The sequence below is a fragment of the Hylobates moloch genome, unplaced genomic scaffold, assembly GCF_009828535.3.
Source record: "Hylobates moloch isolate HMO894 unplaced genomic scaffold, HMol_V3 SCAFFOLD_3, whole genome shotgun sequence".
Taxonomy (NCBI): domain Eukaryota; kingdom Metazoa; phylum Chordata; class Mammalia; order Primates; family Hylobatidae; genus Hylobates; species Hylobates moloch.
Genome location: NW_026652278.1, coordinates 69,640,215 through 69,653,922, shown reverse-complemented (window position 1 = coordinate 69,653,922; position 13,708 = coordinate 69,640,215). Strand labels below are relative to the sequence as shown.

Sequence of the window (13,708 nt, the reverse complement as noted above, 5' to 3'; positions counted from 1 at the left end):
GCCCAGCCACTATCTAGAAGGTTTTGAGAGTAGATAATCACCGGGCACACAATAAAAGCAACATGATCATTTCCCTGGGTCCAGCCAAGGCCTTGATTTCTCTGCGAGATTTTGTGGGTGGCAGATTTAAGAGGTGGCAGCCTTAGCCCCTTGCCTTCCCAAGGCCCAGAGCATCCCCTGTGTAGCATCTGAGACAGGACCAGTGACGAATAAGTGGCCTGGACAGGAAGTGGTGGAGCGGCAGGACCATGGTGAGGGCTGCGCCTCCGGAGTCTTGCCCTTCCCTGAACAAGGAAGGCTTGTTCTGAGGTGAGGCCCAGTGGGAAATGGTTCCTGTGAAACTGCCTGTGGTGTTTCCACACATCTTCAGAGGGAGTGAAGGCCCAGCTGCTTAGGATTCAGGAACCACAATGGGCCTGGTCAGATGTCACGGTCTGGGTCTCCAGTGCCAGAGCTCCCTCTTTCCTGGCCGCTTGAGAAAGTCCATCCTAGCCGGCTCCCTTGTCTGAGAAGGAAGCTGAGTGTGGCCTCCAGCCTCCTCAGGGCTTCCAGGAGACCCGCCTCTGCCAAACCAAGACTGGGGAAATCAATTAGAAGTTCATAAATTACCACCCCAAGCGCTTTGAAACCATTTGAAGAGTTAATCAAACAAGTTCATGACATCAACACCATCAGAGAAGGAATATTAAATTACTTTTAAAATGAAGGCTCTTCTGTATTTTTTAATAAAAGGATTTTATATTAATTCACACAATTGCCTCCTGTTAACATACTTGCCAGAATCCAAAAGAAAAAAAAATCTGTTAAACTTGGAATATGTCTGATACATTAGGAATTAAATTATAGGCCACAAAAAATTCCTGGGTTTTTGCATCCAAGTTTTCTTTTAAAAAAAATCCACTTATTTTATTCCCTAGTTGGGATCATTTTTGTATATCTAAAATGCATAAAGACAAGCACTGACTTGTACTAAGTTAAAAATATGTACATATTTACATATGGACACTGCTGCCAAATTCCACCCCTCCCCACGTACCCCAGCAGTAGGTATTACTCTCCTAATAGAGTAATTCACCCAACCACAATAACATTTTTACTCTCCCCCTTCTTTCCAAGCATATCCAAGCCCAACTTGGGTGGTGTCATGGAAGAAACGTGGTACACAGGCACTTAAACACAGACCAGCTTTCCCCATGAGCTCCATGCTTTAGAAACATGAAAATGCAATGGATCTACACACAGGCACAGATACAGAATGCCTTCGAAGGGAGAGGAGGATTTTTCATATTTAAAAGGTTCTCACTTTGTCATCCAGGCTGGAGTGCAGTGGCATGATCATAGCTCACTGCAGCCTCAAACTCCTGGGCTCAAGCGATCCTCCCGCCTCAGCCTCCCAAGTAGCTGGGACCACAGGTGCATGCACCTCCATGGTCAGCTATTTTTTTCTCTATCTTTTGTAGAAACGGGGGTCTCATCATGTTGCCCAGGCTGGTCTTGAACTGCTGGACTCAAGCAATCCTCCCGTCTCGGCCTCTTAAAGTGCTGGGATTACAGGCCTGAGCCACTGCACCCAGCCTTTATTATTATTATTATTATTATTATTTTTTTTTTTTTTTGAGACGGAGTCTCGCTCTTTCACCCAGGCTGGGGTACAGTGGCGCGGTCTCGGCTCACTGCAGGCTCCGCCCCCCGGGGTTCACGCCATTCTCCTGCCTCAGCCTCCCGCGTAGCTGGGACTACAGGCGCCTGCCACCTCGCCCGGCTAATTTTTGTATTTTTAGTAGAGACGGGGTTTCACCGTGTTAGCCAGGATGGTCTCGATCTCCTGACCTCGTGATCCGCCCGCCTCGGCCTCCCAAAGTGCTGGGATTACAGGCGTGAGCCACCACGCCCGGCCGCCTTTATTATATTTTAAAAGGCTAAGGTGGTAACTTTTCTGTTTCATGTATATAATTTTTAAAAATATTCTTGCAGAAGACTAGGTGCAGTGGCTCATGCCTATAATCCCAGCACTTTGGGAAGCTGATGGGGGTGGATCATTTGAGGTCAGGAGTTCAAGACCAGCCTAGCCAACATGGTGAAACCCCATCTCTACTAAAAATATAAAAATTAGCTGGGCGGGATGGTGAGCGCCTGTAATCCCAGCTACTCTGGAGGCTGAGGCAGGAAAATCGCTTGAACCTGGGAGGCGGAGGTTGCAGTGAGCCTAGATTGCACCATTGCACTCCAGCCTGGGCGACAGAGTGAGACTGTTTCAAAATAAAATAAAATAAAATATTTTCTTATAGAGACAGGGTCTCATAATGTTGCCCAGGCTAGTCTTGAACTCTCGGGAGAGGAGAATTTTTTAAATGTTTACACTATAAATTGTTCTACTCAGCTAAAAACCTCTAGAAGGCAGAGAACTCCCTGGCTTAGCTCAGCACACCCCTTTCCGATCCCCTCCCATGCTGGCCTGGCCCAGCTTGACCCTACACAGGGGCATACACAGTAAAGCTTTGGAGTCAGGGCCAGGCCTAACTTCTGAGGGGAAGTCAAGGAGGGAACGATGCCACTCCTCATCCCTTCTCGTGACCCGCCAGAGCACCCCAATGTCAGCTGAGTTAGACTAAGACCAAGCTAAGCAGAGTGAATGATGCTGGCTCTGACACTGTAAGGGTTGGGGTGGGGAGGGGGGCTGCCCTCTTCATCTGAAGTCAGAGGGGAAGGAAGATCCCCCCTACGCCAAGGTGGATTTACCCCAAGCTTCAGAACTCTGCACTTGCATCAGCCGCTTCCAAGGCCCTATACCTATTTGGTTTTCTTTTACTTAAAGAAATTGAGGCCAGGTGCAGTGGCTCACGCCTGTAATCCCAGCACTTTGGGAGGCCGAGGCAGGTGGATTGCTTGAGGTCAGGAGTCCGAGACCAGCCTGGCCAACATGATGAAACCCCATCTCTACTAAAAATACAAAAATTAGCCAGGTGTGGTGGCACATGCCTGTAGCCGCGTCTACTTGGGAGAGGCTGAGGCAGGAGAATTGCTTGAACCCAAGAGGCAGAGGTTGCAGTGAGCCAAGATTGCACCACTGCACTCCAGCCTGAGTGACAGAGTAAGACGCTGTCTCAAAAAAAAAAAAAAAGAAACGAAAAAAGAAATTGAATAAGCTTCAAGATCCACAAAACCTAGATTCCTCCTGCTTTCTCAGGAGGCACGGGGGGCTAGGGTGACCTTCTGACACCACGGAGGCCTGACTGCTGCCATGGGCAGCCTCGGGGAGGACACAGAGCTGCCTTCGGGGGGCTCCCACTTGACAGGAGGCACTTGGTGCCACCAGAAAGATGTAAGGAGCGGAGTCAGACCTTGTCCCGAGGGCCACCTTCCTGCCTCGGCCTGGGGGTTTTGGGCGAACTTCTACTCCGTGCGGAACACTTCTAAAATAGAACTTTCATGGAATTTTGTTTTTTTCCCTCCATATGCTCAAGTAAAACATGTCTAGCACAGAAAATTTAGAAAAGATGGTTACTTTAAAAAAAGAAAACAAAAATCACATATAATTTCGTCACCCTAAAACGAGCATGTAGCCAGTGTTAATATTTTGGGGAAATTTATTTTTGTACAAGAAGGGGATGGTTCTGTATTTGCTACTTCACAAACTTCTGCTTTCTCTCTCCGCCGTCGCCAGCCTCTTTCTCTTTGATTTCTTGGAGTCACCGAGAACATGGCTGTTGTGTGTAACAATTCTGTTGAAGGGTTAGGGTCCCAATGAGAGGGCTGCCACAGCTATGAGTCACTGCCAAGTTGAAGGTTGGGAACCCCCGTTCTCAGTAATCTCGTGGCTATTCCTCCCCCAGAAACTCCTCACTTGGTGGTCTCTTGCCCCAGTTGCTCCTTTCCTCAGTCCTGCCGCAGGGCCCCCTCATACTCCTTCTAGAATGTTCTAGGAAACTCAAAAGTCTCTTGCTTTATTGTACAGAACAATTTAGTTCTCTTCATTTCACTCCACCTCTTTCTGAGCCATGCCGCAGAACTCATGTTTTTCCCATCAAAGGGATCCTCAAATAGGCCAAAGTGGCTCACACCCCTAATCCCAGTGCTTCAGGAGACTGAAATGGGAGGATCACTTGAAGCCAGAAGTTGGAGACAGGCCTGGGCACCATAGCAAGACAATCTCTACAAAAATAAATAAAATAAAATAAAATAAAAAATAATAATAATAATAGTAAATTACCTGGGTGTGGTGGCACATGCCTGCAGTCCTAGCTGCTCTAGAGGCTGAGGTGGGAGGATCCCTTGAACCTGGGAGATTGAGGCTGCAGTGAGCCATGATTGAACCACTGCACCACAGCCTGGGCAACGGAGTGAGGCCCTGTCTCTACAGAAAAAAAAAAAAATCCTTAAATTGTGCTTTCTGTTAAGCAAGAAGCCTGTATGTGGCTCTTCAAAATGTTAAGATGGCTGGGCGCGGTGGCTCATGCCTGTAATCCCAGTACTTTGGGAGGCCAAGGTGGGTGGATCATTTGAGGTCAGAAGTTTGAGACCAGCCTGGCCAACATGGTGAAACTCCGTCTTTACTAAAAATGCAAAAATTAGCCGGATGTGGCGGCAGGCACCTGTAATCCCAGCTACCCTAGAGGCTGAGGCAGGAGAATTGCTTGAACCCGCGAGCTCCGGCATGGGCGACAGAGCGAGACTCTGTCTCAGAAAAAAAAAAAGAAAAAAGATAAGCCTTCTTTCCTGACACATGCTCTCATTCCTAGGCATGGCTCCCTAGCCAATCTCTGCAGCCTCAAGGGTTCTACTTAGAGATTTTAATTTTCCCACTGAAATGAATTATGCATCTCTCCATGCCGCTTCTCCCATCTGCCACCTTAGCAAGCAAAAGAGTTCAGCTTGAGGTTTTTTGTTTGTTTGTTTGTTTGTTTGTTTAAAAAGCATTTTGCCCCTCTAGCTTTAGCTCCATTTTTGTCAAAGAAGGCACTGGAGCTCAGGGAGGATGGAACATGTAGATCTGAGGGTCTTCAGTGATTGCAGGGGCCAGTGACAGTGCCAGGTCCCAGGAGCAAGTGAGATGGGGTGGAAATCGCAAAATAGAAGTCACAAGCAGCTTCCTGCCAAGACTGTTCTGTTTGGCCAGCACAGTTTAAAAATATACACATGGCTATTTATTTTTTTTTTATTTTTTTATTTTTTTTTGAGACGGAGTCTCGCTCTGTCACCCTGACTGGGGTGCAGTGGCGCAATCTCGGCTCACTGCAAGCTCCGCTTCCCGGGTTCACGCCATTCTCCTGCCTCAGCCTCTCCGAGTAGCTGGGACTACAGGCGCCCGCCACCACGCCCGGCTAATTTTTTGTATTTTTAGTAGAGACGGGGTTTCACCGTGGTCTCGATCTCCTGACCTCGTGATCCGCCCGCCTCGGCCTCCCAAAGTGCTGGGATTACAAGCGTGAGCCACCGCGCCCGGCCCCACATGGCTATTTATTATAAAATATCACTATTTATTAAAAGAATCCCAAATTAGGAAACAGAAGAAAAAGTCACCCATGGTATTGACATTTTGATGTACTTTTTTCTAGTTAAAAAAGAAAACTATAAAAAGTTTTTTGCTTGTTTGAGTTTTTTTATGCATAAAGTAAAATAATGGTGTCAAATTACAGTTTCAAATTCAGATTAAAACCTTTCCTACTTGGGCAAAGGAAACCTTTAACTAAATACAAGCCTTGCAATATAAAATTCTGAAATAAGCCAGGTGCAGTGGCTCATGCTTGTAATCCCAGCACTTTGTGGGGCTGAGGCAGGAGGATCGCTTGAGCCCAGGAGTTCAAGACCCGTTTGGGCAACATGGTGATATCCCATCTCTACAAAAAACTTTTGTTGTTGTTGTTTTTTGTTTTTGAGACGGAGTCTCGCTCTGTCGCTAGGCTGGAGTGCAGTGGCGCGATCTTGGCTCACTGCAACCTCTGCCTCCCAGGTTCAAGCAGTTCTCCTGCCTCAGCCTCCCAAGTCACTGGGACTACAGGCATGCGCCACCACACCCAGCTAAATTTTGTATTTTTAGTAGAGACGGGGTTTCACCATGTTGGCCAGGATAGTCTCGATCTCTTGACTTTGTGATCCACCTGCCTTGGCCTCCCAAAGTGCTAGGATTACAGGCGTGAGCCACCGTGCCTGGCTACAAAAATACTTTAAAAAAAATTAGCCAGGTGTGGTGGTGCAACCTGTGGTCTCAGCTACTTGGGAGGCTGAGGCAAGAGGATATTGAGCCCAGAAGTTCGAGGCTGCAGTGAGCTGTGCCACTGCACTCCAGCCTGGGTGACAAAGTGAGACCCTATCTCAAAAAAAAAAAAAAAAGTCTGAACTAGAGTCTGAGTTAATGAGGAGTCCCTGTGCTGATAGCTCTTCAAAGGCAAGGTCACTTTCATGGAAGGAAATGGCACTCCAGGCCTTAGTGGTCAAGTACTGCTCGGCCTCTTGCATCTTCTGTTATCATGGTATCTTTGTTTTTTTCTTTTCTCCTTACATTTTTATTTTTAATTGACAAATAATAATTGTATTTATGGGATACAATGTGACGTTTTGATATATGTATACTGTATCTTTCACCTTTAAATGTTTTTAAATTAGCTGTACCTTAGTTTAGTTTCCTTTAAAAGCAGACCCTGAGACTAGAGTTTGGGTGCATGTTGTTTATTTGAGAGGTGCTCCCAGGAGCACGGTGTAGCATGCAGAGCGCCCAGGAGGGAGGAGAACCAGTGAAGGATGTGTGAACGAGCAGAGTCCCACTCTGGGCAGCTGGAGCTCCAACACACGGGCCAGCCTCCGGGAGACTGTGCAGGACATATTTCAAAAGTGGCCCACTCAGGGTTGAGGAAGTGGGGATGTTTATCCACCAACTCCTGCCTCTAATTGGCGACAACTTCTGGGGGATGTTAACTCCACATACTGCAGGCCTGACCAGCACAAGGACTAGAAAATGCCCTCAAGCAGGAAAACAGGCACCTGAGGTAGGAAGGCTTTTATATATAAAGAACTGTCCACTTCTGCTGCAGCGACTTGAGCTGAGGAGGCACCTGTAGCCACCTGTAGTAGAGCCTATCCTTGTAACAGGGCAAGGAGAGCATCGATTACAGGAGCTTACATTTAAAAATCAATAGATTTCTCACAACAATCTATGAGGATCATAAAAATACCAGAAAATCTGGGCTTGCATTCCCACATGGGACAGCAAGCTGCTGCCCCCTTAATGGAGGCATATGCTCCCTAGTGTGCCACACTCCCCACCACTCCCTAATGTCTCTTGCCTGAGGCCAACAGCCAGGTTTTTGTTTGTTCACTTTTTACCACCCAACCCGCTTCCTTCCTCTATGTTATCTGCCTGTCCCCTCCCTGAAGGAGCCTGAGCTTGTCACCTTTTAAGGAGGAGACAGGCTGCCATTGCATGTAGGCCAAGTCATCTCGGAGACAGCATTTGATTTCCTGGGACCAAATCTTTAAATATGAAGCTGTAACAGGAACCTGGAGGCCTCTCTTGACAGCCTGCCCAGCTCTCATTATGACATTTAGCCTGTGATTGATATTGTGTGTGTCATTGAGACCTTGGCAGTTAATCTCTGGGTCGAATCTATGGAAACCAAACAGAACAGATTTGTCTTCCCTTCCATGTTGGCTGTGATCTGGGAAACAGATGCTCCTGGCCTCTCTGAGAATTAGAGAGTTGGGAGCCATGCAGAGAGGGTGCACACAGGCCGCCTTCAGGATTTGGAAAGATTACAGGTCTGTGGTTTCTGGACGGTTCCACACTTTGTTCTCTTTCCCCATCAAATCTGCATGCTGGAGGATAATAGATCCCAGGGCTCACTCTGCGTGCCAAGCTCCTCGGGGTAGACCGCACCACTTCCTCTTTTGTCTGGAAATCCAGCCGAGGCTTTCAGCACAGAGACGGAGACGGGGATGGTTCCCTCCACAGTGTAATGAAGGAAGAACGGCCTCACCAAGGGTGAGGTCAGCTTCAGTGATCAACGGAGGCAGACGGAGGTTTCAGAATGGAATTGACTCTAGCATCTCCTGAAAATCACCTCTTCTGAAGCTTCCATTAACCGCAGGCAGAGTTCAAGATGGCCGAAACCACCACCTTTAGGTGTATGGTGCCCAGCTTCTACTCACTTCGAACAAGAAGAGTGGGTGCCGTGGATGGGCTGAGCTTCAGACCTTTAGACACTGTGGGCCTGAAGCAAGGAGAGCTATAACTACGTATGCTCCTAGGGGACGGAGGGGTCTGGGCTCATTTCTGTGAGAAAGACTTTTGGCCACTTCTTGAAATAATTTCTTCCTTCCTGACTGGAAACACAGCAGGCAGGACCCAGAATAGAGTTTGGGCCTGAATGACCACCGGTGGGGGAGGGTAGCCCACCCTGTGCCTGCAGTCCCCTCACCTTTGCCCTCCTCCAAATCAGCCTGGAGGCTCAGTCCTGCCTTAGCAGCTCTTGCTGAGCCCCTTGCACAGGCCTCACAGCCCTTAATCATTCCTTCACCCCTCAGTCACTCATTCACTCATTCCATTCATTCACTAAGCCACTTCCTCATCCAACCCATATCTCCTGAGTACCTCCTACGTGCCAGATACCAAGGCTACAGAGAGAAGCAACACTCAGGAGCCCCGAAGCAAGGTCCTCTCTCCTCCCAGCCTGCAGCTGCATTCTGGGCCAAAGACCGGGCCTCCCACCCCACTGGGACAGCAGGAGGCATTTTGAATGAGCGCCCTCACTGCCTTTCTCTTGACTCCGCAGCGCCCTGGCTCTCTAGCCACATCTCAGACAATTATTATCAAACTTTACTAAGCGTCAGACTCAGTTGGGAGCTCATTGAGATACAGATGCCTGCGCCCCTACCCCCAGTCCAGGGTGCAGCCTGGGAATCTGTATTTTTGGTCAGTGCCAGGTGACTCTGACAGAGGTGGTCTTCAGACCACACTTTGAGAGACTTCACAGGAGGGTCCCCTTTGCTGCCCATTGCCCTCTCCACACCCCACCAGGAAGCAGGAAGTTGTTGGAGGAAGTCACAAACCCTGGCTTCCCACAATTCCTACAGACACACATGGCTAGCTAGTGATCCTTTAAGTCATCTGCTATGGACTTGGGAGAATCGAATTCCCCAAAGCAGTGGTCTCAACCCTTTCCTTTTAAATTTCTATCATGGAGAATTTCAAACACACCTGAAGAGAAACAGCAACTGGCCAGGTGTGATGGCTCACACCTGTAATCCCAACAATTTGGGAAGCTGAGGTGGGAGGATCACTTGAGCTCAGGAGTTCGAGACCAGCTTGGCCAACATAGCGAGACCTCATCTCTATTTTAAAAAAGGAAAAAAGAGAAACAGCAACTACCTTATAACCATCATCCAGCCCCAATCACCATCACTCATAGCCAGCCCATCTCATTCACACCTACATCAATACCCTGCCCCAACATTATATTATTTATATTTTCCAACTATATTATTTTTGAAGCAAATATTTCAGTATGTTTTTCTAAAAGATAAGGCCCTGTGGTATAATGTAACTGTCCTCGGAATCTCCAGCAAGTTGGCTGGTAGATATAGACCTCTTTGGTGAGATGACTCCTGCCATGGTGGTGTGCTCTTCTATTCGAAGGCATATAATGTCTGATCATCTCTTTTTATTCGTACATGGTTGGCAGTTTATGCTCAGTCTCTGGATGCAGCAACTCATCAGGTGGTGTAAAATTGTGCTTCCTTCTTTATTAATTATCTGGAATACTTCTATAAAAGAACATTTCCCGTATCAACCCAGTAGTATATAGTTTGTAAAAGAGAGGAGCAATATATGCAGATTCTTCTCCTTTATCTATCCATCTTCAAAATAAGGAGCTGGTTCCCAAACATCTTCCAACCGTGCATAATTAAGTTTTGGGTTTTTTGTTTTTTTTTTTGATAGGGTCTCACTGTGTTGCCCAGGCTGGAGAGCAGTGATATGATCATGGCTCAATATAGCCTTGGCCTCCTGGGCTCAAGTGGTCCTCCCACCTCAGCCTCAGCCTCCTGAGTAGCTGGGACTACAGGCATGCACCACCACACCCAGCTAATTTTTGCATTTTTTGTAGAGATGGGTTTTGTCATGTTGCTCAGGCTTGTCTTGAACTCCTGGGCTCACGCAATCCGCCCACCTCAGCCTCCCAGAGTGCTGGGATTACAGGCATAAGCCACTGCTCCTGGCCTGTTTTCAGTATTATTATTATTATTTTGAGATGGAGTTTCTCTCTTGTTGCCCAGGCTAGAGTGCAGTGGTGCGATCTCAGCTCACTGCAACCTCCGCCTCCTAGGTTCAAGCGATTCTCCTGCTTCAGCCTCCCAAGTAGCTGGGATTACAGGCACCCGCCACTACACCCGGCTAATTTTTTGTATTTTTAGTAGAGATGGGGTTTCGCCATGTTAGGCAGTCTGGTCTTGAACTCCTGACCTCAGGTGATCTGCCCACCTTGGCCTCCCAAAGTGCTGGGATTACAGGCATGAGCCACTACGCCCAGCCTTCAGTATTATTATGACCTAAGTGTTTGATGTGTTTTGATCCACTGGAATTATTGTTATTTTTCATGTTCAAATTGTTCCATTTTTGATAAGTGGGAGCTTCTTCAAGTTGTATTCTGAGTCCCTTTGACGTGTTCCTAATGGTCTTTGAAGCCATGAACCCTTTCCTACATTCTCTGCATCCCGGGCCTGCCCCTCCTCACACTGCACCTCCCATCTCCCTCCCCCTCACACTAAGACCCTGTGCTACAGACAGCCTCAATTCATTATCCTCCTTATCTGTAAAATGGGGCTAATGATGGGATATTAGGATAACCCTACCTCAGTGTTGTTAAGATTAAATGGATTTACAATCATCAAGCACTTGGAACAGTGTCTGGCACACCATAGGTGTTATATAAGTATTTGCCAAATAAAACAAATAGCATTCCCTCCCAGTCACTCACCTCCCTGGTTCTCAGTCTTCTCACCTTTTCCTCCTTCTCTCCAGTCTCAGAGCAGGAGCACAATTTCCTTTCCCAGGCTGACCATAGGTACATCATTTACTCAGCTCAGGAAACAATCACTGTCCAATTCCACTGCAAATTCCTCTCCTTGGGGACAATGGAAAGTCCTCTCCCGCATTCCACTGGCAGAGCCTAACGAGCTCTCCAAATGCACATTTCAGTCTGGAGGCACAGCTTTTTGTCTTGGGGCATGTCTTCCAATCCCCTTGGTAAGTTAACGCAGTGATGGCCAGGCTCCTAGTGTGAGAGCGTGAGCATTGCCTTCAGCTCTTCCGACAGGTTAACCCTCAGGCAGCCACGTTTCCTCCCCTCTCAAGGCTTCTGAAGTCCTGCTGATGTGTGTGTGGCCCAGACCCAGGCCCGGGCAGGTATGGCCTTGGCGATGTACTCTTTCCACTGGCTGACGGCTCCATGCAGACACTGAGAGGGCCACCGGCCTGGAATGTCAGGGATCTTCTGGGCCTTCCTATTTTGGGTCCCAAATGGCCCAAACCAGTAGGTTTCAGTCAGATAAAGGAAAAAGTAAGAACCAAAGGAGTAAAGTCTAAAGAAAGGTGGGAAGGGACTGGCTGCTTGCAGGATTTCTTAGCTCCAGAGCCCACCTTGGCCCACGTCCAAGGACCCCAGCTCTCCTGCTCTAGAAAGATTGGAACATTGGGGAAGTGTCATTTAACTGCTATCATGGCCTTCCTTGTTTACCTGTGTGGCCTGGGAAGAGGAAGCGGGGGCATAGCAGGTTGGGGAAACTCTTGCCAAAGTTTAAGATAAGCTTATTCCCACCTCTTTTTCTAAAGCCCATTCCCTGCCTCAGTGTCCCCTGCTAAACCCCATCCTGCTTCTCTCTCATAACCAGCTGCAGAAAGGAGAGAAAATCCCTTGGCTCTAAAATGACATCTGGAGAAGTGAAGACAAGCCTCAAGAATGCCTACTCATCTGCCAAGAGGCTGTCGCCGAAGATGGAGGAGGAAGGGGAGGAGGAGGACTACTGCACCCCTGGAGCCTTTGAGCTGGAGCGGCTCTTCTGGAAGGGCAGTCCCCAGTACACCCACGTCAATGAGGTCTGGCCCAAGCTCTACATTGGCGATGAGTAAGTGCCCAGGCCCAGGCTCGTTTGGGAGCCGGCAGCAGCCCCTCCCCAGGCCACGCCCTGCACCACCTCCTAGCCGTGGGCTTTGGAATTTGTAGTTGTTCTGTGAGAACTCAATTAGTTAGGGCTGGGCTTATCTTCACATTACAGAAAACCTAAACAAAGGCTTAGGCAAGATAGAGGTTTATTTCTCTCTCACATATAAGCGCGGAGGGAGGTGGGCTGGGGCTGGCACGGCCACTGCAGGGTCATCAGGGACTCAGACTCCTGTGTTTCTGCGCCACTGTCCTGGGGACGTGGCTTCTTCCCTCCAGGTGCTGCAGGGTCCCAGATTGCCGCCAGGACCCCAGCCATCAACTCTAGGACCCAGACAGCAGAAGGGAAAGAAAGAGCAGAAGGGCATCTTCCCAAAGCGAAGTCCCATCCCAGACTTCCCCTGTCCCTAGCTGCAAGGGAGACTGGGAAATGTAGTCTTTTATTTTAGCTAGCTATAATACCCTCAAGAATAAAATCAGTTCTTAGGTTGATGGTGCAGGAACACATCAATATATGGCTGGAAGTATGGGAGCCTAAGTTTAGGTCACTGTCACCTCCTTTAGATTTTTATAACCACCATTCTCCACTCCCTACACAACTGAGACGCACCTACTGTAAATAATATTAATAATGATAACGACTATCCTTTCTTGAACACTGTATGCCAGGCACTGTGCTAAGCATCCTGCATGCATGATCTCATTTTACTCTCCTGATAACCCAATGATAGAGGCTAATTAATCCCATTATAAAGATAGGGAAACTGAGGCACAGAGCAGTTAAATAACTGGCCCAAGTCCCACAGCTCAGTTGGTGGCAGAGAGCTGGGATTAAAATGCAGCTCTGCCCAACCCAGAAGCTTGTTCTTAACTGCTCCTCCCTCCACTCTCCAGGACTCCAGCCATGTTCCATCTCACCATGGAGCAGATGCTGTAGGACTCCTCCATATGTTATTGTATTTATTTTCTTTTTCTTTCTTTTTTTTTTTTTTCGAGACAGTCTCGCCCTGTCACCCAGGTTGAAGTGCAGATTGGAGTGGTGTGACCTCGGCTCACTGCAGTGAGCCGAGGTCACACCACTCCAACCTCTGCCTCCTGGGTTCAAGCAATCCTCCTGTCTCAGCCTCCCAAGTAGCTGGGATTACAGGCACCTGCCTCCACACCTGGCTACTTTTTTATTTTTAGTAGAGACAGGGTTTCACCATGTTGGCCAGGCTGTTCTCCAACTCCTGACCTCAGTTGATCTGCCCACATCAGCCTCCCAAAGTGCTAGGATTAAAGGTGTGAGCCACCGTGCCTGGTCTATATGTGATTTAATACACATCTTGCTGCTTAATATCTAGAGATAATCGTCTAGCCATAGGAAGATCCGGGGTAAGCATCCCTTGCCTTTCGTCTTTCTTTTTTTAAATTGAAAAAGTTACAAATATGACATGCTTAATTACACTAGGTTAAATGAGGTAGAGGGTTATAAAGACAAACTGTCCCCTCTTAATTCTACCCCTGACTAACCAGTGTTAAATTTACTTGCATACTTCTACTACCTTGTGTGGGTTATT

At 48.0% G+C, this 13,708-nt stretch overlaps 1 protein-coding gene across 1 annotated transcript in view; it reads left to right on the top strand.

Annotated features, from left to right (window-relative positions):
* DUSP29 (dual specificity phosphatase 29) overlaps positions 1 to 13,708 on the top strand; it is a 38,828-nt gene that overhangs the window by 4,020 nt on the left and 21,100 nt on the right. The window contains exon 2 of the mRNA XM_032170687.2: positions 11,881 to 12,114. Coding sequence (XP_032026578.1) covers positions 11,915 to 12,114 — 200 coding nt within the window. The 5' untranslated portion in view covers positions 11,881 to 11,914. The remainder of the gene's footprint in view (positions 1 to 11,880; positions 12,115 to 13,708) is intronic.